Source organism: Sus scrofa, chromosome 10 (genome assembly GCF_000003025.6).
Source record: "Sus scrofa isolate TJ Tabasco breed Duroc chromosome 10, Sscrofa11.1, whole genome shotgun sequence".
Classification (NCBI taxonomy): domain Eukaryota; kingdom Metazoa; phylum Chordata; class Mammalia; order Artiodactyla; family Suidae; genus Sus; species Sus scrofa.
In genome coordinates this window covers 11,933,591-11,959,760 of record NC_010452.4, presented here as the reverse complement: position 1 = coordinate 11,959,760, position 26,170 = coordinate 11,933,591, and the positions used below count along the sequence as shown (strand labels likewise).

At 42.1% G+C, this 26,170-nt stretch overlaps 1 protein-coding gene across 6 annotated transcripts in view; it reads left to right on the top strand.

Moving 5' to 3' along the window:
- The window catches only part of RGS7 (regulator of G protein signaling 7), a 371,486-nt gene extending 362,622 nt beyond the window's left edge, over positions 1-8,864 (top strand). For all 6 annotated transcript variants that reach the window (XM_021064377.1, XM_021064375.1, XM_021064373.1 and 3 more), the window contains one exon: positions 8,148-8,864. Coding sequence is in view for 4 of the 6 variants with exons in the window: in XM_021064375.1 (XP_020920034.1) it covers positions 8,148-8,198 (51 nt within the window). In the remaining 2 variants the exon portion in view is untranslated. The remainder of the gene's footprint in view (positions 1-8,147) is intronic.

Genomic DNA, 26,170 nt, shown 5'->3' with positions numbered 1-26,170 from the left:
AGGGCCTTTTCTGGATTGTATTTTTCCTAACGAGGTACACTTAAGACCGCCCTTGGAGGTGATGGGATCCGTGGTTTCCCTAAGCATCCCTCGCAGTGAGGCAGAATGTGTGCTTCACGTCAGCAGCCGTTGTGTTACGTGAGCAGGTTAGACACTGGGAGAGGGAAGATTTTGCCTTTATGTGTGTGGCCCCCGTGGCTTCACCTGCAGGAGAACTTCGTGCATTTTCTTTTCAGGCAGAGTGCTGTGGATGTTTGTTATTGCTTGAGGTTACAGGTGTGTTAGTATAAGAAAACCATGTTAGCAAACTCCTAGAGCACCCTGAGGGAGTAGAATTTGTAAACTGGGCATTAGGTCTCCCTACCGTAGATATTACACGGAAAGAATGAACTATTTTCTCCTCTTTGTTTTATAGATGATCCCAAACTCATTTATCATTTTGTTGTTGGCATACATGGCTTCTTGTTTCGTTGAAACAGATTTGTGGTGATAACTTACCTGAGAAAGCACTTTTAGGTTCCCTGCAGCATGACTATAAGGTGATGGGTGTGAAATCTGTCAAAAGTATGTAGCCTGTTTAGTTTGGCCAATATATCTTTATTTTCTCCTAATAGCATCATTAGTTTTTACATTGCCACTCAAGTACTATAAGCTGAAAGTTGCGTAGTGGTTTTTGGCCAAAGAGCACCCAGTGCTACCCTGGAGGCTCCTAAGGAATGTTCTGAGGCTGCTGGGGAGGAGACTCGGTGGGAAAGTGCCCCCTTGACTTAGCCCAGGGGCAGATGTGTCACCGTAGCATTTCCCCAAGCACTGTTGTGAGGTACCCAAGGCCTTGGGCTGCAGCCAGAGCTCATGAGGCCCCAGCTTCCTGCATAGCTGGAGACCCTTCTGTGGGCTCTATTACCAAGTTTGTAACCCAGCAGGACCCTTGAGTCCAGGCATGTTTTAATGCACTTACTGAGCACCTACTCTGGGTCAGGCACCTTGCTCCCTGTCTAAGAATACATAGATAATAAGAAACAATGGAAAATAAGAGTTAGTCATTAGAAATATAGATAACAATAATAGTTAATAAGAAATAATAGTAACATGTTCACCTGAGTTGTTTGATTCTTCTCATGAAAGTTAACTGTTCAATGAGCAGAACTGGTTTCCTACTAGCCTCCCACTCGCTTACTTCATGTAAATCACAATGAGTTTCTTCCAAGTAGACAGAGTGGGCAGGGGGAAGAATGAAGCCTAAGCAAGAGAACTGCCTATTAAATAGTTGGGGTGAGCAGCCCTGAAGGAGAGAAAGAACAAAAGTAGAACCAGAAGAGGGTCTGAGGACTGACCAACGTTTTGTGTTCCAGGCATGGCTTTCCAATTAAAGGAACCTGGTATGGAAGCCGGTAATTAATAGCTCATATTCTGGATCCAAACCACAGGCCGTTTTATCTCTGCAGATGAGGGTGGGGGGCAAGGTAGGAGAACCGAGAGATAAGAGGACAGGATAGGATGAGGAGCTATTCGTCATTCACATTTGAGGATAATGCCAAGAACCTAGACAGTGAAACAGAGGACGGCAAGGAGGAAGACTAAGACTCTTAGTACCAGTGTATTTACGTATAGCCCATGACAGGTTTTATTTGTTTGCTTGCTTGCTTGCTTGCTTTTTAGGGCTGCACCCGCGGCATTTGGAGGTTCCCAGGCTACGGGTCAAATCAGAGCTACAGCTGCCGGCCTACCCCACAGCCACAGCAGCTCAGGATGCTAGCCACGTCTGTGACCTATACCACAGCTCACAACAAAGCTGGATCCTTAGCCCACTGAGCAAGGCCAGAGATCGAACCCACATCCTCATGGATTCTAGTCAGGTTTGTTACCACTGAGCCACAACAGAAACTCCTGATTTTTTTTTTAAGTTTTATTGAAGTGTAGTGAATTGACAAGACTGTGATAATTTCTGCTGTACAACAAAGGGACCCAGTCATACCTATACACACACCCATTGCCCTCAGATTCTTTTCCCACATAGATGATCCCAGGACGCTGGGTGGAGTTCCCTGTGCTGCACAGCAGGTCCTCGTTGGCCAGTCATTCCATAGACCTCAATGTGCATGTGCCAGTTACTGATTAAAATACCATAAGGAACAGAGAAGAAGACAAGTGTTCCATGACTCCACAAATTAGCACACCTTGAAGATAGTTGTTTATTTAGTTAGAAACCTCCCTTTTTTTTTTTTTTTTTTTTGCCTTATCCACAGAGATACCATGAAAAACTGCAGCATGCCTTGCTTAGTCCAAGAACCTTTGTTTAAAGCAAAGTCCTACCCTTGGGTCTGGTAAACTCTTTTGTAAAAATGAGCAAATGACTATATACAGAGATCTAATATGGTTTATATGCAGAGTTCTTTGCAAAAAAAAAAGTGTATACACTGTTAGAAAAATGAGCAAAGAACTTGAACAGTTTTAACAGAGGAAATACGAAGGTCAATAAATATATAAGAAAATAAAGAGAAAAATGTATATTAATAACCAAAATGCAACAAAATAACTCTTTCCTCCAAACAGGTTAGTTTTTAAAATGACAGTATCAGGTGTTAGGGAATAAGAAAATTAGTGATTTTATGCATTGTTCATAGGAATCATTTTTCACATATGAAACTTTAAAGAATGTTTCAAAAGCTTTGAAAATCTTCTCTCCCTTTTTTTTTTTTTCTTTAAAATTTAGGGCCACACTGCAGCATATGGAGGTTCCCAGGCCTAGGGGTCAAATTGGAGCTGTAGCTGCCAGCCTACACCACAGCCACGGCAACATGGGATCCAAGCCAGGTCTGTGACCTGCACCACAAGTTCACGGCAACGCCGGATCCTTGACCCACTGAGCAAGGCCAGGGATCGAACCTGCATCCTCATGGATCCTAGTCAGATTCATCTGAGGCACCACGACGGGAACTCCCAGTTCCTTCCTCACACATTCCTGCTTAGTTTTCTTGATAGGAACAATGAAGGCAAAATGAGTTGAAAAGACCCAAATTCTGTCAGTTAACTGGTTAATATTTAGGGTCTGACCAAGTGTTCCCATTTCTCATCCTTACTGTGCCTCTCCTCCCCCATGTTAAAATTTACTTATCCCCAAATATTTGAATTTCATTACCCGAGAAGTTTCTAGAAGATTATTCTGAAAATGTGATTTCCAGCCAAGAAAACCAACTCATGCAAAGAAGCAAGTACATATTTGGGAACATCTGTAATATTGGCAGCTGTCAGTTGCCTCACCAAGCCAGGTAACTTACAGAAATGTACAAAACAGCATGTAGGGGTCCCCATTGTGGCTCAACAGAAGTGAACCTGACTAGTATCCATGAGGATGTGGGTTTGATCCCTGGCCCCGCTCAGTGTGTTAGGGATCCAGCGTTGCCAAAAGCTGCAGTGTAGGTTGCAGACTCAGCTCGGATCCAGTGTTGCCATGGCTGTGGTGTAGACTGGTAGCTGCAGCTGCCATTAGACCCCTAGCCCGGGAACTTCCATGTGCCTCTGTGGTGCAGCCCTAAGAAAACAAAACAAAACAAAACAGCCTGAACATGCACTGACAAACAGTCCAGAGAGGGGAACTGCAGAAGAATTTAGGGGACGATTAAAAGACTTCAGCAAAGACATGAATAAGAAGTTTATCTTTGAAGCATGAGTAGGACCCAAGCTGAGGGACAGCAGGTGCAGAGCAGCCAAAGAACCATTTTGAGGAGTGATAGGAGGTAGTTTGAAAGGCCAGAGAAGCCAGGTTATAAAGGATTTTGAAATCCAGGCAAATGCATTTTTATTTTTTTTAAGTGAAACAAAGGCATTTGCATCATGACGGTATAAGAACAAATAAATATCATCCTTTAGTTCCAGCTGTCATAAGCATGCATACCCTACCTCTGGCCCAACAGCATCTGCAGTCAGCTCTTTTCATCACATAGCTGTGGGACTGGGTATCCGGTCAGACAATTGGCCACACGCACGAGCAGAAGGTCAATGACATGATTTGCCCTCTCTTGTCCCCTGCCTCTCACCGCCTCTGGAACCCATGAGGTGTTCTAGAACGTCCTTCTAAGTCTGTAGCCACTTATATGGGAATGACTAGGAGGCAGTGATAGAAAACAACCGTTAGGAATTATAAAGGAATGCAAGCTTTAAGATGCTAATTTTTTTTTTTAATCTGAAAGATGCTGTTAATTTCCTACCCTTCTCTTTCAGCTCTTTTCTTGGCTATATTCTAAAAATCCATCCCTTAATTTATCCTTGGTCTGTTCAATGTCCTGCAGACTGGGAAAGACTGTTGTAGGTTTTTTACAACAGTAATAAAACAAGTAGTTTGTCAGCCAAGTAAATACAGTTTCTTTCTACTTCCTTTGTGGATTAGTGTCTGTAGAAGAGGAAGGTGGGAATTAAACTCTATCTCCCTCATGCAGCAGGATCTCTGACTAGAGCTCAGAGCCTGGCTTTTGTGTCCATTTCTCCTGATTCACGGCTCTTTGTCAACTTTCTGTTACTACTTTAAGGGCAAGAGGGGTTTTAAAAATCAGGTTAAGTGCATACCTTCTGATGTTAACTTGAGAAAGCTAAGAATGAGAACATAGGTTGTTTTGTTTGGGGGGGGGAGTAGTATTTTCCTAATTATAACAAAATCTCTATGCAGCATCAAAGATAGAAGGGAAATGATGGTGGAGATGAGAGTTTATTGTGAGATACTAGACATCTTTCTTTGTTTAAGTGGTAGCTAGATTGTAGATTAGCTACATGTGCTGTCTTTACCTAGTTGCCAGCTAAAGTCAGTTTTCTCGTGAAATTGATTATGTGCTTTTTCTAGCATATGGTCCATTAACTGTATATTACAAGATCTCATAGGCTCTTGAGTTTTTGTTTTGTTTTGTTCTGAGTTTCTGTCTTTGTCTTTCTCTATGGATTTCTGTTTCCATTGTAACCCATTTCCTTTAGAATTCAATAAGAAACGCTGTAAGGCATATAACACAAATGTAGTAGTTTGGTTAAGAATAAGTATTGTTTGTACAGAATTCAACTCTAAGTCATTTGATAAAAACTGAAATTTTCCCATATTCTTCAACCTAGAAAAATTTTGATTAACGGGATTATCTTTAAGATGCTTTCAGGCAGGCTCCGAGGACCCATACCGAAAAGGATGGTTACAAAACATCTGATGTGCAAATATATTCTTTCCTCCTGCAAGAAAAGATCAGTGTTCTTTTTAAGATTTTCCAGTGCAGTGAGCATTTGATAGTTCCTTGTGCAGCAGAAAAGCACCATATATTTTTCCTTCCAGTACGTGAACAAGGCGAGACTGCACAAAGTTTCTAGACAGAGCCAAGGGATCCGGATTTTCATATCTGGATGACTCACTGGGTGTCCAGGCTATTTATCTTGACCCCTGAGTGGGACACTTAAGGTGTTTTTACTATGATTTGTCCCCAAATTTGCCTTTTAATTGTCTCAATACACAAAACAAATAGCCTTACTGCATATTTGGTGAGTCCATATCACACAAGAGTTTCATTGTGGCTGTGTTCCGACGTGTAATATGTATTCTTCCATCTCTGTTCATCTGTTTTCCTCTTATCACAAACCCCAGGTTTACCTGTATTTCCCCATGGGCTTTCATGAATGAGTGTTCTTTAATTATCTCTTGTGACAACAGCTAAACACTTCGTCCCCTTTTTAATGAAGCCCGTACCAGGCCAAATGCTAATAGCTTCAAATAGAGTTGAAAGAAAAAAAAAAAAAAAAAAAAAGGCAGAAGGAGAATCATGCTACTCTTTGTTCCATGTACAAAAATGACAGTAATTTCCATCCAAAAGGAGAATGATTCTGAGGTGCAAATGGCTTCCTCTTTCCGTATAGCTGTGTGATCATCTTCCTAATGGTTTGAACCCAATTGCATTAACCTAGAGTTTAAAGAAAAAAAAATCTTATATTAGCACATCTCCCTTTCTGCTCAACTGTGTAAATTGAGCTGATGGGATGCTCTCCATCCCACAAATGGCGTTAGGAACAGTAATCACTTTTTTAAAAATATGTTGCTCAGACTCAGAATGCCTGTGTAGTCACACGTGTATACGTTTATGTTAATAGCGCGAGAGAAACTAGTGAATATATGACGTGATATAGTCTTCAAGATGGAAAGGTAGTTTTTTTTTTTTTTAGTCCAACATTATTTAAGTAACCTATTCCTCGGGTTTGCAGTATGAAAGCAGTGCAGTTGCAGCTTCCAGTTCATGAGAAATCTGCCCTCATCAGTGTCAGAATAGTGACTTTGAGTGTCAGTGTCCCAACGAGGAAGAATTATAACAGTAATAATAATAATAGGAATAATACGATAAGGTAAGCACTAACATAAACTGAGCACATAAAATATTCTAAGAATACTTGTAAACCATGTGCTTGTATTATTATTCACAAAAAGCTTTTAAAAGAGGTACTACTATTATCCCCACTTGATGAATGAGGAAACAAACACAGACGTGGTGGCAAGAGGAAACAAAGCATTTTTTGTTTATAAGGCCAATGTAAATTAGGGGGTCCTGTTAAAAACCCACATTTTCTTTCAGGATTTTTCCTGTAAGTGAGTAGAGCGTAGCTAACTAGGAAAGCCCTTTGCTAAACTTTGGATCTCTTATCGGTTGTCGAAAGCAAAGTTTTGAACCTTTTTCCCCAATGAAAATAAAACAGGGGAATTCCCGTCATGGCGCAGCGAAACAAATCTGACTAGTATCTGAGGTTGTGGGTTCGATCCCTGGCCTTGCTCAGTGGGTTAAGGATCCAGCATTGTGGTGAGCTGTGGTGCAGGTTGCAGACGCTGCTCAGATCTGGCGTTGCTGTGGCTCTGGCCTAGGCCCGTGGCTACAACTCCAATTAGACCCCTAGCCTGGGAACCTACATATGCTGCAGGTGCGGCCCTGAAAAGACAGAATTAATTAATTAATTAATTAATTAAAACAGTACATGGTTTTTATTACTGCCATTCAAGCATACAAAAAAAAAGGTATCAGTTACTGTACAGCATGTAAAGAAAGCTTGATTTTGAAATTATTAATCATTTCTTAACTATGCTGTTCTTTTCCCAAAATATGCCCACGAGTGATGGTTTCTCTCCCAAAACCGCGCCCACTTAGCAGACTCTGAGCCACATTAGGTAGTAAACCAAGACTATTGCTATGACTAATTGATTACTAACATATTATATTTCTCAAAAACCTTCTCATTTTCTCCTATTTTATCCTCTGAGAAGTACAAATTCCATCCAACAAGTCATAAATAAAACCGTCTATTTTTATACTAGAACATATACAATAAAGCAGAAATAACCAATAGCTAGTCTGCTATTTCTTACCTCCTAGAGTACTTTTAACTTATAGGGACCGTTTTGGCTATCAAGATTTCCCAAAAAACTGACTACGTATCTAAGTATTAATGCAATATGTAGAATTGGAATATATGGGATTTTTCTAGGGTTAGCTTAGAGGAAATTAGGTGGGAAAGGAAGATGTCTACAGTTCGAAGGAGGCAGCAAACAGACTTTTATTTTACATGTATAATTGGCACCATTTTTTTTCCATTACCATATAGGACAGAGGAGAAACTCAAAATTAAGTTTCCGGCAATCTCACCCTCAGAAATCATTTATTTCATTGAAACATACCTTCTGCATATCTAGATATTTATAAATACAACACCACTTCCAGCAGTTGAGCAAGAATGCCTTCACACTGCTCTCTTTCACAGCAGCCCCTAAGATTTGTTGTAACATGTTTATAACCAGCTGTAAACCTAGGTGTTGCATCATTGCTAAGCCTCATTGGAACATTTTGGACATGTTTTATGATTTGCTGATTTGTGCTGTGAACCCATCAGTCTGTTTGCGGTGGGAAGGAGCTGGGTGGGAGGGAGAGGGGATGAAAAGGGGGAGGGTCATTTTGTCTGATGTGTTGGTGGCGGGGGGGGGGGGGGGGGGGAACGGGACTCGGGCAGGAAATTTGAACTAAGAGGTACCTAAAGGGTTCCACCTGGACCCTCGCACAAATTCAGTGCAATAAACAGATGCTGCTCATAAGCAGGTTTTCAGTGATCATATTGTTTTCTTGTTTTTCCTTGTTTATATTTTTTCTCAGGGGAAATCTCTCACGTCAAAGAGGTTAACAAGCCTCGTTCAGTCTTATTAAAAGGATCGTCTTGTAGCATGAAAGTGAACTGGAGTCCTTGCGTATACTTTGTAGTTCTTTGTCGTTCCCCGGAACAGGACATTAGACCAAGAAGTTGCATGAGCAAAGGACCTGAATTGTTCTTTCTTTGTGTACCTTAAGGCATTGCCATCTCCAAGAGACTCTACCATCCTGATGCCTCCATTTCGAAACGTCTGCTAACTTCCTCCTCGTACTAAGCTGCATCTGTGTCTTTTCCTTTTTACAATTCAAGTGAAGTAAACCTTTTTTTTTTTTTTTTTTTCTTTCTCCTGTCTCTCTCTCTTAAAGCTTCTGCTAGGCACACCGTTCACTAAAAATTCTGTCAGTCACAAACTGGAAGAATTTGTAAAAGGAAAAAGCATATCTCAATAAGTATACACGTGGCTTCACATTTATGAGATGATGAATTAGCACCAAAAGTTTCATTTAACCAATATTTCACAGTCAGAAACAAGCTCATGTCTTCATCTGTTGTCTGTACATTCTTGGTTAATGTTTCTTGCATTTATTTTTATACCATATTTAAATAAGAGACACCTTTTACTCCAAATGTATTAAAGTTGATCCCTTCTCTGTAAATTGGTGTATGTTTATATTGTTGTTTTATCTTTCATTAAAAGATGCATAATCTCGTCGCTTTTGTAACTTTTGACTTCCGTGCTCACTGAAAATGAAAATGCGGAGAAAGCACGAGCAAATGTAGTTGCAGGGCAAGCACTCACCCTGGGGGTTTATCTCAGGGTTTCAAGACAAGCCTTGGATGGTGCACCAGCTAAGATCAGACGTAAAGTGATCCATCTGGGAGCTCACCCAGGATCAGGTAGATCCTTTTGCTGCCACGGGAAATAACCCAAATTGGCCTCCCACATTTTCAGAGCTATTTATGGTCTTTCTAATTGGGAAGATACATCTTTACGTTTTGCCCGTGGATGTCCTATTCGAATTAGGTTTGAGTGTGACTTCTCACTTCAGGAACTGAGTCTCTGCTTTAAAGCAGTTCTAAAAATGCCTTAAGACTGTGGCTCTTACTGCTGGTGGTTACAGCTTCCTTTGTGAACACGGCAGTAATTACTCACATTTTGCGAGTGCTTACTGAGTACCTGCCACAGTATCATGGGCTTCACGTGCCCATCAAACCCTCACAGCGAATCCGCACAGCAAGCCTATCAGATTATTTCTGCGTTTTTGAGACCATCGAAACAGAGGAAGGTTAGGTGACCTGTTCAGAGTCACCCAGCCAGGTGGTGGGTTCAGATCCAGATCCAGGTGGTCTGACTCTAGAGCCCACTATCCACTGTACCACAAAAATTCTTTGGGTAAAAGTTAGGCGAAAACCCATACACACCCTCACGTAGGAAACATTTGTACTGGGTTTTAAGACATGCACGGAACACCCTCTGAAATTCATCCCTGGGCCTCAGGTAAGACACCTGACTCCCTTTAAGGGCAGGATCAGAGACATGAAAGGTCACCCAACCAAGAGATAGGCATGACCTGTTTGCTTTTGCAGCCCCCAAGGGATTGCAGAATCTGGTTGTATTTTAAAAAAAAACAAAAACCTAGTTATTCTTTAATGCCTATTCATTAATGTGAGTAAACTTAAATTCTGAAAGTTTTACCAACATTGTTGCAAAATCAAGAGTGGAATTTGTTAACTATAAACTGCCATAGGACAGAAGATATATATATATATATATATAGTCCATAATCTGAACATGGTGAATATTCACTTATATGCCCATATGGCTTTAAAAAAACAGTACATAAAATGTGAAGAAAACTAGGAGTTCCCATCGTGGCTCAGTGGTTAACGAATCCGACTAGGAACCATGAGGTTGTGGGTTTGATCCCTGGCCTCGCTCAGTGGGTTAAGGATCCAGCGCTGCCGTGAGCTGTGGTGTAGGTCACAGATGCAGCTCGGATCCTGTGTTGCTGTGGCTCTGGCGTAGGCCAGTGGCTACAGCTCCGATTCGATCCCTAGCCTGGGAACATCCATATGCCACAGGAGCAGCCCAAGAAATGGCAAAAAGACACACACAAAAAAATGTGAAGAAAACTAAGTTTATAGATGTTCTCCCTTAAAAACACTTAAGTCAGGACGGCTTTGGGCACTGAAGCTAGGCTGAAACCCTACCAGCGGGAACATTGCTTGAAAGAAAACAATAACCCTTTTAGAAGAATATGATGCTTAAACGATGGACCTTGCACAAATGTGATTGGTTCTCTTGGAGACTCTTTTCCAAAGATCATCAGTCCTCCAAAGCCCATTCTTACTGACACTTCCAAATCATGGATTTATACAGAAATGAATGACAATAGAGGGCAAAGAAGTGAAGCCCTCGGGCAGGTCTCCCCACGTCAGGAGCTCCCAGGAAAAATGAGAGTCAATTTTGGAGTTCAAATACATAAAAGGTTTTTTTTACTTTTTTTTAGAGTCGCACCTGCGTTTATCGAAGTTCCAAGGCAAAGGGTCAAATCAGAGCTGCATATGCAGACCTACACCACAGCCACAGCAACATGGAGGGTGGGGGGGGAGCGGTGATCTGAGCCGCATCTGTGACCTACATCACAGCTCATGGGAATGCTTTAACCCACTGGGATCAAATCCACATTCTCCTGGACTCTAGTTGGGTTTGTAACCCACTGAGGCACAACGGGAGCTACACATACATAAAAGTTTTAAATCACTTAGTGACTCTTTTTAGTATGGTTTAGATAAGACTTGAGATACAAAACATTGGTATTTCGGAGAAGCACTTAGAAAAGTTTTGGAATTCCTGGCACCTAATTCAAATAAGCATGAGACAACTGTCTCCAACCCCACCATGGGACAATTTGATATATAAGGCATAGAATAAAAATCTCGGGAGTTCCCGTCGAGGCGCAGTGGTTAACGAATCCGAATAGGAACCATGAGGTTGTGGGTTCGGTCCCTGGCCTTGCTCAGTGGGTTAACGATCCGGCGTTGCCGTGAGCTGTGGTGTAGGTTGCAGACGCGGCTCGGATCCTGCGTTGCTGTGGCTCTGGCGTAGGCCGGTGGCTACAGCTCCGATTCGACCCCTAGCCTGGGAACCTCCATATGCCGCGGGAGCGGCCCAAGAAATAGCAACAACAACAACAACAACAAAAAGACAAAAGACAAAAAAAAAAAAGAATAAAAATCTCTGAGGAAAAAAAAAGAAAAAAAAAAAAAACAAGCAGAAGGCATAACTCTCCCAGACTTCAGGCAATATTACAAAGCTACAGTAATCAAGACAGTGTGGTACTGGTACCAAAACAAACATACAGACCAATGGAACAGAATAGAGAGCCCAGAGATAAACCCAGACACCTATGGCCAATTAATCTTCAAGAAAGGAGGCAAGAATATAAAAGTGGAAAAAGGCAGACTTTTCAGCAGGTGGTGCTGGGAAAACTGGACAACTATATGTAAATCAATGAAACTGGAACATACCCCCAAACCATGAACAAAATAAACTCAAAATGGCTTATAGATTTAAACATAAAACAAGACACTATCAAACTCCTAGGAGAGAACATAGGCAACACATTCTCTGACATCAACCTTACAAATGTTTTCTAGGTCAGTCTCCCGAGGCAACAGAAATAATAGCAAAAATAAACCAATGAGACCTAATCAAACTGACGAGCTTTTGAACAGCAAAGGAAACCATTTAAAAAAAAAAAAAAAAGACAACTTAATGGGAGAAAATAGTTTCAAATCATGCAACTGACAGGGGTTTAATCTCTAAAACATGCAAACAACTTATACAACCCAGCAGCAACAACAACAACAACAACCCATTTGAAAAATGGGCAGAAGACCTGAATAGAATTTCTCCAAGGAAGATATAGAGATAGCCAACAGGCACATAAAAAAATGCTTAATTAACATCATTAATTATTAGAGAAATGAAAATCAAAACTACAATGAGGTACCACCACACACCAGTCAGAACAGCCATCATTAACAAGTCAACTAATAGCAAATACTGGAGAGGGTGTGGAGAAAAGGGAACACTCCTACACTGTTGGTGGGAATGTCAAGTGGTACAGCCACTATGGAAAACACTATGGAAGTACCTCAGCAAACAAAATATAGAACTACCAATATAACCCAGCAATCCCACTCTTGAGCATATATCTGGACAAAACTTTCCTCGAAAAAGATACATGAACCCGTATCTTTTTGTGGCACTATTCACAATAGCCACAATATGGAAACAAATATCCATTGACATATGATTAGATTAAGAAGATGTGGTATATATACCCAATGGAATACTACTCAGCCATAAAAAAGAACAAAATAATGCCATTTGCAGCAACATGGATGGAACTAGAGACTCTCATGTTAAGTGAAGTACGTCAGAAAGAGAAAGACAAATACCATATGATATCACATATCTGGAATCTAATATATGGCATAAATAAACCTTTCCACAGAAAAGAAACTCATGGACTTGGAGAACAGACTTGTGGTTGCCAAGGGGAAGGGAGAGGGGGTGGGATGGACTTCCAGTTAATAGAGGCAAACTATTGCCTTTGGAGTGGATAAGCAATGAGATCCTGCTGTATAGCACAGGGAACTATATCTAGTCACTTGTGATGGCACATGATGGAGATACCGTGAGAAAAAGAATAGGTATCTGTGTGACTGGGTCACTGCTGTATGGTAGAAATTGACAGAACATTGTAAATTAGCTATAATGGAAAAAATAAAAATCTTAAACTCTCTAGTTTCTAATGAATAAAATAGTTTTTAAGAAGTCTTTTTCTACCTTAAGCAATTAAAGAAGTTATTCACCAAAGCAGTGGCTCAGAGTTCCTACACCCATATTGCAAAACCATGTGGTTTGTCCTCTAAATTGCATTGGCTGGCTTCCTCCCTCTGCAGTGGATGTTGTGGTAACGTTTTGGGTGGATATCCAAAGGAATCTCTGCTTGTGTCAGTAATAGAAAGGTAGTCGGAGTTCCCGTTGTGGCGCAGTGGTTAACAAATCCGACTAGGAACCATGAGGTTGTGGGTTCAATCCCTGCCCTTGCTCAGTGGGTTAAGGATCCGGCGTTGCCGTGGGCTGTGGTGTAGGTCGCAGATGCGGCTTGGATCTGGCCTTGCTGCGGCTCTGGCATAGGCCGGTGGCTACAGCTCCGATTAGACTCCTAGCCTGGGAACCTGCATATGCCACAGGAGCAGCCCTAGAAAAGGCAAAAAAAAACAAAAACAAACAAACAAAAAACAGATACATTCATACGGATAAAATAAGCAAAAATCCATAAAGAATTTAAAACAATCACAAACCTGCATTCCCCTAATAATATAGCCTCAACATTTAAACACATCTGTCAAATTTGACAAATTCATAATCATTATGGGAAACCATAATACTGCTTTCAAAAACTAAGTGTGGTTAAAGATATGGAGTATCTGGATAATATAATTAACACACAGGCATTTGCACACACACACACAACAGAGAGTATCAACTTTGTTTTCAAACCCTCACAAAACATTTAGAAATATGGGCCAGAAACCGTATGCAAAATAGGCTCAATGAATTATGAAAATCAGTATCATAGAGTTTATATTATTTTCTGAGATAAAATAAAAATAGATATCAGCAATAAAATGATAAATAGGTAAACTTTCCCTAATATAAGTAGGATATGAAAAGAGATCTGTATAATATCCTTGAATTAAAAAGGAAACACAGGGAGTTCCCACCCTGGCTCAGTGGTTAACGAATCTAACTAGCATCCATGAGGACGCAGGTTCGATCCCTGGCCTCACTCAGTAGGTTAAGGACCCGCCATTGCCGTGAGCTGTGGTGTAGGTCACAGACATGGCTCAGATCCTGAGTTGCTGAGGCTGTGGAGTGGGCTGGCAGTTACAGCTCCCATTGGTCCCCTAGCCTGGACCCTCCATATGCCTCAGATACAGCCCTAAAAAGACAAAAAAAAATTAAAATTAACATTTTCAATATTTTTTTCTTCTTTTTCCTTTCCTTCTCCAACTAGTCAACACACATGTTATTAGGTGCTGCTGAGAAAAGGGGGTGTCCATGCAGTGTGGGTGCTAAGGGAGCCTGACGGAGGCTCGGCCTGAGGAGACGAAGACCACACAGAGGGTGGAGGTGGGCCTCCCACCGCAGGCAGCTAATGGGGCCTGTGGAAGCCCAGGCAGGGGGAGGAGGGTAGACGAAGGAACGCTCCAGAAGCAACAGCCCAGGAAAAACCAGAGTATCAGAAACCAAGCAAAACTGGGGGGCGGGGGGGACTTCCCAGGCCTGAGGGTGTAGGAGGAGGAGACTAATCAGAGGGAAGAGGACCTAGGCTGTCAGAGGACAGCTACCTGGGGCGTTAGAGGGGAAGTGGCCCAGTGGCATATGGGACGTTAGATTTGCCATCTGCTGAGGAAGGAATCCTTGCAGAGAGGGGTGGTGTCAGCCGCAGCCAAGAGCAGGATGTGGGAACCTGTGCAGGGTAGGAAGATGTCCACCAGGCCAGCACGAGAGGGCAGGGCCAGAGGAAGCTGAGAAGTGTGGCTGTTTAGGAGGAAGCCAGAGGCTTGAGCATATTAAAGAGAGTCCATGGATGGAACTAGAGACTCTCATACTGAGAGAAATAAGTCAGAAAGAGAAAGATAAATACCATATGATATCACTTATAACTGCAAGCTAATATACAGCCCAAACGAACATCTCCACAGAAAAGAAAATCATGCACTTGGAGAAGAGACTTGTGGCTCCCCCAGGGGGGAGAGGGGGGGAGAGGGAGGGAGTGGGAGCTTGGGGTTAACGGACCCAAACGATTGCTCTTGGAATGGATTTACAATGAGATCCTGCTGTGTAGCACTGAGAACTATGTCAAGATACTTCGAAACACAACAATGGGAGGAAAAATTACGTATACGTGTGTGTAACTTGGGTCCCCATGCTGTACAGTGGAAAATAAATTAATTACATTAAAATTAAAAAAGAGAGAGAGTCCAAACAATGAGTGATACAGGGACAGGATGCTGGAGCCCCCTGGGGAAGCAGAGGGCTGCCATGCAGGGACCGATTCAGCCCAAGGCTGATAATGGGACATTCAGCTGGAAAGGGGCACGGAAGGTGAAAGGCTGGAGCCCCAAAGCAGCATTCTTTTTTTTTTTTTTTTTTGTCTTTTTGCCATTTCTAGGGCCGCTCCCACGGCATATGGAGGTTCCCAGGCTAGGGGTCGAATCTGAGCTGCAGCCACCGGCCTACGCCAGAGCCACAGCAACTCGGGATCTGAGCCGCATCTGCAACCTACACCACAGCTCACGGCAACGCCGGATCGTTAACCCACTGAGCAAGGGCAGGGACCAAACCCGCAACCTCATGGTTCCAAGTCGGATTCGTTAACCACTGCACCACGACGGGAACTCCCCCAAAGCAGCATTCTTACACAGTAGCAGGTATGGGGTAGGAGCTTAGGAGGAAAAGGGCAATGGCAGTCAAGGGAGGAGTCATGGCAGCCAGCCTTCTCACTGTTGGAGAAGGGGTTTAGAAATATGAAGAGAGAAAAAAACTAGAAAGAGCCCTGGGATATTTGATTAGCATTAGAGACACCAATATGTGCATTGTCATTATATTGCAATGGATATATATGTAATGTGTACATACATACATACATGTCGGCCAATTAGATGTACTGTGTACATACACTCATGTAAGTCAAACAAATTCCCTAGCTATGTCCACTGAGAAAGCCTCAGAGCAGCTGCATCTCAATGACAAGAAGTTCCAAGCTCCCAGATCATAGCTTCTTTTTTTTTTTTTGTCTTTTTGTCTTTTGTTGTTGTTGTTGTTGTTGCTATTTCTTGGGCCGCTCCCGCAGCATATGGAGGTTCCCAGGCTAGGGGTCAAATCGGAGCTGTAGCCACCGGCCTACGCCAGAGCCACAGCAACGCAGGGATCCGAGCCGCGTCTGCAACCTACACCACAGCTCACGGCAACGCCGGATCCTTAACCCACTGAGCAAAGGCAGGGACCGAACCCGCAACCTCATGGTTCCTAGTCGGATTCGTTAACCACTGCGCCACGACGGGAACTCCTCAGATCATAGCTTCTTAGTGCTGCTCCTGGCCAAAAGGAACCATAGCTTCTTGAAGGTAACAGAAAATTCCAGGACTAGGGCAGGAAAAGCCAAAGATGAGGATAAAGCATCTTGTTATAGCTTAGAAAGTGAGGGACTACAAAAAGAGCAATGGAAAAATGTTTAAAGGACGTAGAAGTCAGATTTAAGGAGTTCCCACTGGCCAGCTAAAACATCAAATAAACAGTGATATTACCAGATTACCTGATGAATAAATAATAATCTAGTGAATAAAATAGTATTCTTTGTATCTAAATTATTAATACAAAACGAATGAATGAATGAATGAATGAAACGTTTGGTTAGGATAGGATATCTACAGAGTTTCAGAGTAACGGCCCATAAATCATATCAATTACAAAAGAGGAATGAGTATCTTTGCGGTGGAGGGGCCTGGAGAGCATCACGTTAGTCAAGTCCCGGTAACGGGATAAATCCAAAGGAAGCAGCACCCACGTTCACGGATGCAATGAGAAGAATAAGCATCATTCCAGTAATGTTCCTGCCGAAGATGTGCAGCCTGAATCTAATCACCCAGAAACATCAGACTCAAATAGAGGAATGTTCTAAAAATTACTGACCTAATTGAAATGTGTTTGATTAAAATTCCCTTGATTACACACCTTTTTCATATGCACGTTTTCCATAATTAAAGCATGTATACAACAAAAGGAAAAACATGTTGAGTGGGTGGACATTCAGGTTGTACAGAAATGTATAAGGAACAAAATAAAAATCTCAATTAACCTAAAAAATAAATTAAAATAAAAATTACTGACTTATTCCAAATTGTCAGGGTCATAAAAGTCAACAGGGGACTGAGAAACTATTCCAAATGGAAGAAGACTACAGCAACACAACAGCAAAAGGCAAGGCATGGCTCTGGACTGGATCTTTTGTGTAATTGCCCATAAACATATATACAGGCGACTGACAAAGCTTGAACCAGTTTTGCTGAATAGACGGCAGTAATAAGTCAGTGATAATTTCTTAATTTGAGGGCTAGATTGTTGGCATGTAGAAAAATATTCTTGTCTCTAGGAAATACACACTAAGTATTTGAGGGTGATACAGCCTCAGGTCAGCAACTTCCTCTCAAAGGATTCTCTGGGGGAAAAAGTTTTTTTGTACTTTCTTACAACATTTTAAAATTGTCTCAAAAATAAAACTTCTTAAAAAGATACTTGTTTCAGGATTTCCCTTCGTGGCTCAGTGGTAACAACCCTGACTAGGATACATGAGGATGTGGGTTCAATCCCCGGCCTTACTCAGTGGGTTAAGGATTTTGTCATGAGCTGTGGTGTGGGTTGCACATGCTGTTCAGATCCCATGTCGATGTGGCTGTGGTCTAGGCTGTCAGGGGAGGCTCTGATTTGACCCCTGGGAACTTCCATATGCTTCGGGGGGAGCCCTAAAAAAAGTGAAAAAAAAAATACTAAAAGAAGACGGTAATTGTTTCAAATAGAGTTAAAAAAAATCAAATAAACATTTTGTTTTACCTTTTATAAAAAAGTAAGAGAAGCGCTTGAGTAACTTTACTGGATGAAATAGATAAATTTCTAGAACATACATTTAGAGCATTCAGGTAAGTCATATAACTAAACTCTCCTATAATGGAACACCTAGAAATACTGGATAACATTTAAAAAATATTTTAAGTGCATAACGAAGTTCACAAGAAAGTATATTATCCTCAGAAGGAAAAGAAAGTGGAAATATTGAAAAATTCAAAATCATCAATGAACAATTTACTATAAGCTATTTCAGCAAGTATCTCATGTATCTTAGGTACATTGCTGATGGAAGGATCCATATGTCAAGCACAACATACTATTTTTTTTATTTATTTTAAGTACTTTTTATTTATTTATTAAGGGAATTTATTACATTTATAGTTGTACAATGATCATCACACTCCAATTTTATAGGATTTCCATCCCACAACCCCAGCACATCCCTTCACCCCCCGAACTGTCTCCTTTGGAAACCACAAGTTTTTCAAAGCCTGAAACATAACATATTCTAAATAGCAGCAATCAATCACAAGTAAGAAAAAATGAGGGCAAATACTCAATTCAAAATAATTTTTAAGGAGTTCCCATTGTGGCTCAATGAGTTAAGAACACAACAAATACCATGAAGATTTGAGTTTGATCCCTGGCCTCGCTCAGTGGGTTAAGGATCTGGTGTTGCCACAAGCTGCGGCGTAGGTCACAGATGTGGCTCAGATTTAGTGTTGCTGTAGCTGGGGTGTAGACGGGAGGCCAAGGCTCTGATTCAAAACCTAGCCTGGGAATGTCCTTATGCTTCAGGTGTGGCCCTAAAAAGACAAAAAGAATTTTTTTAATTAAAAAAAAAGAGTTAAGAGTACCAAAAGCAGATGAACTCCATAAAGAGAATAATACATTTTGTTGAAGAACATAAAACATCTAAATAAATGTTGAATTAGAATTTTCAAAACTATTACATTCATGTCAATTCTTCACAAACTAATTCATAAATTCAAAGCAATTTCAATCAAAACGTAAATAGAGGGAGTTCCCGTCGTGGCGCAGTGGTTAACGAATCCGACTGGGAACCATGAGGTTGCAGGTTCGATCCCTGCCCTTGCTCAGTGGGTTAAGGATCCGGCGTTGCCGTGAGCTGTGGTGTAGGTTGCAGATGTGGCTCGGATCCCGCGTTGCTGTGGCTGTGGGGTAGGCCGGTGGCTACAGCTCCGATTCAACCCCTAGCCTGGGAACCTCCATATGCCGCGGGAGTGGCCCAAGAAATAGCAACAATAACAACAACAAAAAAAAAAAGACAAAAAAAAAAACGTAAATAGAATTATTTGTGGAATTTTCAAATTAATTATAAATTTATATGGAAGCATAAATGAGCAGGAAGAAATGAGACAAAAAATAAAATGAACAAGGCAAGACCACTTAATCCATAATTTAGCAAGAATTCTGTAAAGCAGTAATTTCAGAATATTCAGATTGGCCCAGGAGTAAATCTGTAGATAAATGCAATAGAAAAGTGTGCACTTGAAGCCCACATGGAAGAATAGTTGTAGGATGAGGTGTCATCACGAATCACTGGGAGAGAATTTGGACTATTGGACACATGCTGAAACAATTAGATAGCTCTATGTAAAAAAAAGAGAGAATCTTAAAATACGAGATAAAGTCCAGATGGGTCTAAATATAATTATATTTTTTAAATGGACTGAGTCAAAAAGAAGACTAATTTTATGACATTAGGTTCAAAAGATTTGGGGGGTTTTTTGGTTTCATTTTAGGGCTGCACCTGTGGCACATGGAAGTTCCCAGGCTAGGGGTCAAATCAGAGCTACAGCTGCCAGCCCACACCACAGCCACAACAATGCCAGATCCGAGCCACATCTGCAACCTACACCACAGCTCACCGCAACACCGGATCCTTAACCCACTGAGCAAGGCCAGGGATCAAACCCTCAACCTCATGGTTCCTAGTCGGATTCGTTAACCACTGAGCCACAACAGGAACTCCTCAACTTCTCATTCTTGATGATAAGAATTTTACTTTCCTTCTAGTATAAGAAGGACATCTTTTATATGGCAATTTCATCTCCTCCTTTTAAGAAAAGGGAGAAAGGTCAGAGTTTTTCCTGAATTTGCTTTTAGTCAAGAGCGTTTAACTGAAAATAGTCAACATTCCAGAGTAGCATATTTTGAAGTGGCATGTTCCGAACTCCTTCAAATCCTAGAAGGCCGATCAGGCTTGGAAAATTATCCCTTCTTTGATACCGTGTAGACTTCCTGGAAGACTAAAAATTTCAAGAACTTCTACAAATAAGAATTGTTTAGGCATCTGATGTCACAAAAATCAATAGCAGCTTCACATTTACCCGGTTGAGTTTTTGACTGATATCTGGAGAAAAAATAACTTAATAAACTGGCCTCAGCTTACCTTTAAAGGATAACATATACTTGTGTGTCATCTAATGGAAATTCAATATTGTATATCAATTAATGTCCCATATTAAAAGAAATGGCTCTTTTAATTCTAACATTTCACATTAGAGCATCCAGTCTTGAATGTGTATATATTTCCACATGGAAATCACTCTTACAAAAGCCTAAAATGCTTGGCTTAGCTTTGTAAGTTCGGCCGAAAGGACGAAACACAAGTTCAGGCATAAAAGACTTTGTTAGCGGGGTGCACCGCTGCCGGGCTGACTCACAAGGGGAGGTCAGCACTCAGCCGGTCCAGGAGGGAGGTTATATGTGGGTGCCAAGAAAGGGGGTCTCTGTGCAGAAGCTAATGGGCCATTTCTTATGTAAATAGGGTGAAAAGGAACAGACCCATCAGTTTGGGAGAACTGTTGGTAGGATGTGAGCCGAAGTTTAGACATTCTCCCGGGTAGTGAGGTAGTCTCATGATTTTGGGGAAGACTTAGTCAGGTCTTAGTCATGTCTCTCCAGGAGCCTAGAGCTAAGTCTTGTTTTTCCCGGGAGGAACCTAACAAGCTTATATTCAACTTCAGCAACTGAGGAATGCAGGAAACATATCAAGGTAAAAACTCTTCTTCCTGGCGATAACAGGAACTCCCCTTTGTTTGCACTCGTATTTTTGGCCTTGGGGAGCCTTCCTCACGAATCCTTTGCATTTTTTTTAGCACCAGAGGCAGATTGTAGCATGTTCTAGATTCTGAGCATTTAGCTCTCTCTTTAGATTGCCTAACCTGCCCTTCCTTATCCATCTAGCGATAAGCACAGTAGGTGGAACCCAGTGAATGTGGGATTAAAGTTTTAAACCCTGCGAGCAGCTGCAGAAGTCCTGATGCCTCTAAAATGAAACAATCAGTGTTGAAGGATGTGCCTGTGCGCTTTCCTTCTCAGGATCTAGAGCGGATCTGTAACGTCAAATATTCAAGGTTTCTTTATGTCCATTCCACATGCTCAGGTCTGCCAGACACTGGCCTGCGGAAATCTAGCCCTGGTCAATATGTAAAAAAGCTCCAGGTGACCTTGATCTGCATTTAAATGTGTAAGATTTGGGGGCTTCATAATATATACTTCAAATAGTCATTCATTTAATATGCTAATCTGGATCTTGTATTTTGATTCCATCATTCTTATAGGGATCTATATATGAATATAAATAGATACAATTGAAAATATAAAAATAGGGCCCAGCAGTTTGGTATGAGCAAAAGTATACTGACTTGTTGGAACTCTACTATAGTTCATTGCTTGAAAGACCAGCTGTAAGAAAAACATTATGTACTGTTGGAAGACATGTTTCTACAGTCTTTTCTTAGCCTCTTTGCTTCTATTTTCTATGCTGAAAACTCCGTCTTGTCCTGCTTTACTTTACCCCATATTCCTGCTTGAAAAACAGTCGCATTTATCAAACATTTACCATGTTTGGTAAATGACTTAAGCTTAAGAACAAAGACCAAAAGGCATAAGATATTCATGTGGCCAGCTGAAGGAGGACATAATGCGTTGGTCTAGGCATGCCAGACCTGTGCAGATTGGCACTCAGTTTGCACAGCATGATATGTCCTGTTAAAATAAGAGAAAGAGGAACCTCATGGCCCCAGGGGGTTTATGAGCGGTCATTAGCAGAATACGCATCAGCCAGGAGAAGGAGGTGCAAACCTAGGCATGCCTGTTGCAGTTGCACAGATAGGCATGCTGTCTGCGGAAGCACAATGCTGATTCTCTAGATGCTGTGCATAGACAGCTGATGCCAGGCTCCCTCAATGCTAATGACTGTTAAACGCCCGCCCCGAAGGTCAGAATAAAAGCTTAACCAGCTACCAGCTATGTGACTTTTAAAATAATAAAAGAACTATATCCTGCACCTACAGCCCCCTCCTCACTTGACGTCATCCTCAAGAGCGCAATAAAAGCAGGGTGGTTTCTTGAGACGGAGCTCTTGGTCCCCGAGACCTTGAGTCCCCAGGTTCCCACCTTTACTTAAGACAAATGTCTCTGTGTCTTGTTTTATGTGAACTTTTTCTTAAGTTTCACAGCACCCGTTCTTCAGCCCTCCCCTGCTGAGCTGGTCTCGGCAATGTACCACTGTAAAACGGGAAAAAATAACTCACAAACCACTGCCAATTAAACCAATACAAAATCTTTGTACCACGAAGAGTTTTACTTTACACTCACCGAAGGAGCCTTCAAAGAACTTACTAAAACAGTCGTGTATCACACTGGTGTATACATAAAAAAGAAAATATGAGAGAAATATATTGTGAAAGGAGTCCAAACGTTTCTTCTCACCCAGAATCCGGTTCTTTAGAGCGACTGTGCATCCCAGCTCTTCACGCCTCATCCCTGCACAGAGCATTTTTGTGGACAGCATGGAGAGCACAGCACAGTAGGGAAACCCTTCTTGGGAGGGGCTGTATGGGTGGCACCCAGGCCATACCTTTCGGTGCTGGCCTTTTCTTAATCTTACCAGATGTCACTGGAAGTTTTTTAGACAAAAACCAAATCCCTTCTTCCTTCCTCAGGTGGCTCTTAAATGGTCTCCTGGACAAAGCAGCAAAGGCTGTATCTGCTCAGTCTTGTGCTGGGAGTAGCCACGCAGGGCCGCCGACACAGGCAGTCAGAACTAGGGCCTGAGGCAGTGGCTGCACGATGCTGTTGGTTATGAGCTACATCCCAACTTCAGAGAAGTAAAATGTACAGGAAAAAGGATGGGTCAGAGCCCTTGGGTCTGTCATGTGCAGTTTGTGTCATCTTGGCCAACAGGAAAAATGTTCAGAGCCAAGGATTTGGAGCAAAAAGGGATCCACATTCTGCTCCTGACCCTGCGGCTTATTAGCTGTGGGACCTTTGGCAAGGTATTTAATCTTCTACAAATTCAATTTCCCCATCTGTCAAATGAGGACATAGAAATACGTAATTATGGGAGATATGCTGTAAGAAATTAATTCTAGATTCCTGTAGTAGTACAGCAAATGTTGGGTATAATAATATTAAAATCTCTAAATATGAGCTTCTGTCTTTGTATTACAGGGAGAATCATGATAACATTTATCGTGCTTTACCCACAATGTTATTCAGAGAATCAAATGAGTTAACATGTTTGAAATCACTGTCCTGGGCAAATGTAAGAATCACTATGCCTTTATCTTTGTCTCCATTGCTCTGTCCATTATGACAAACTTGCCGTGACTCATAGGCATGAGACAGAAAAAGAGAGGAGAGGAGCCTCATCTTTTCACCTTTCCACCAGAAAAAGCCAAGTACTCAAAAATATCTTAGCAGAACACTGAACCAGAGCAGTTTCATTTTTACAAGTACATCCTAATCGCATCCACTTGCATGTTAGAATACGGCCCATTACAGAATACGGACGTATTAGGATATAGAAATTCTTTCTGTCCTTTTTTACACTATCTCGTGATAGAATATCAGGATACATTTTATTAAAATGCTGTAGGGAGTGAGTAATTACATTATAGTCATTACTTGCCTGTGTTAAAGGTATGTCTCTTCATACGATGATCCAGACTTTTTAGATTTTTACTTTCTAAACCGATGTAGGAAACACAATTTAAATATACTTTGACGACTAAATATAATTTCTCTTCTTTTAAGTAGATAGGAATTTTAGAACATCGGGGATTACAGGGAGGGAACACATCCCCTGTTATGCTAGCCAAAATCAAGGTTCATATTCAGAATATTTTTCCATCTAAAGCAGAGGAAACACAGCAATCTTATATGAATCACTAAGTCATGTGCATAAAAAGAGTATGAACTTTTGTGTTATATTTAAACAATGTCCTAAGTTTATTTATTTTTGTCTTTTTAGGGCAGCACCCATGGCATGTGGAAGTTCCTAGGCTAGGGGTTGAATTGGAGCTGTAGCCAGCCTACACCACAGCCACAGCAACACTGTATCCTTAATCACAGAGCAGGACCAGGGATTGAACCCGTGTCCTCATGGATCCTAGTTTGATTCGTGACCGCTGAGCCATGATGGGAACTCCTGTCCTAAAATCTTAAATAACTTAGAACATCAGTTAGGATTTTTCATTTGCAAGAAACAAACCCCCCCCCCTTTATTTGTCTTTATAGGGCCACACCCGTGGCATATGGAGGTTCCCAGGTTAGGGGTTGAATCAGAGCTCTAGCTGGCAGCCTGCATCACAGCCACAGCAACGTGGGATCCGAGCCATGTCTGTGACCTACAGCACAGCAACGCCAGATCCTTAACCCACTGAGCAAGGCCAGGAATGGAACCTACAACCTCATGGAGACTAGTCAGATTCGTTTCCGCTGAGCCACAACAGGAACTCCCCAGAAACGCATTTTCATTAAGTAGCTAGATGAGATGTTTGGAAGCCTGTTGAGACTTACACAGGTGCTGGGAAGCCAGAGTATCAGGCTTAGAAATGAAGAACACTGGCAGCCTTGGCAGCAGGACCCCCGGCCGTGCTGCTTGGGCCACAGGACCGTGAGCCATTTTTCAACTCAGGATCCTGGTGGAAAAGTTCCTGTTGTTTGAGTGGAAGTCACCACACTGCAGGGTGACAATGTGGGGTAGTGAGAGGAAGTCCTTCTTTGGGGCAAGAGGCTTGGATTAGCTTTTTTTTTTTTTTTTAAATAAAGAGATAAATTCTACAGAGTGGGTGCCCAGATGAAGCTCTTGTGCCAATCAGTCAAGTCTTCCCCAAATTCAACCCTTGCTGGCTACACATCTTGCTTCTGGCTACCTCCTCTGATGCCATAGTTGAATAAGTGTGGCCTGTGGGCCACTTTCCAACCCCCACAGTAGCACTTCAGGGCCTGCAATTCTATTACCAAGACTAAGCTGGATAGTTTATTCACTAGACCATAGTATTGGAGTTCCCGTCATGGCACAATGGTTAACGAATCCGACTAGGAACCATGAGGACGCGGTTCGATCCCTGGCCTCGCCCAGTGGGTTAAGGATCTGGTGTTGCCGTGGGCTGTGGTGTAGGTCGCAGATGTGGCTCAGATCCTGCGTTGCTGTGGCTGTGGTGTAGGCCGGTGGCTACAGCTCCAATTAGACCCCTAGCCTGGGTACCTCTATATGTAGCAGGAATCTCCATATGCCGTGGGAGTGGCCCAAGAAATGGCAAAAAGACAAAAAAAAAAAAAAAAAAAGACGGGGAGAGGAGGAAACGGCAGGAAGGAAGGAGACAGGAGGGATTCGTGCAACTGATGTTATGAAGACACCATGCAGGGATCCACATACTGTTGCCCCCCAAGGAAAAATCTAAGTAGCACAACAAAGAATTGCCACGAAGTCCACAGCAGGGCAGCTCCCAGCCAGACCTTCTGCACCTGGGGGGTTGGAAAGTGGCCCACAGGCCTTTACTCAGAGGCCCCAGATTCCTGACAGCCTCACCCACGCACCTCCCACACTGCAGGCCCGGCTCTGCTGGCTCTATGATGCTCTTGTTGATTTCCTTCACTGAAATAATCATTTCCTTCTCAAAAGGCTCAAGCACATTTTTATTCTTCTATTCTCAGACATATAAAGAGAATATTTAGGAGTTCCCATTGTGGCTCAGTGGTTAATGAGTCCGACTAGGAACCATGAGGTTGCGGGTTCGATCCCTGGCCTCGCTCAGTGAGTTAAGGATCCGGCGTTGCCGTGAGCTGTGGGTAGGTTGCGGATCGGCTCGGATCCCTCGTTGCTGTGGCTGTGGTGTAGGCTGACGGCTACAGCTCCCATCAACCCCTAGCCTGAGAACCTCCATATACCGAGGGAGCAGCCCTAGAAAAGGCAAAAAGACAAAAAAAAAAAAAATATATATATATATATATATATATATAGGTGCTCCCTAAGCACCTTCACCAGAACACTAGAAAAGT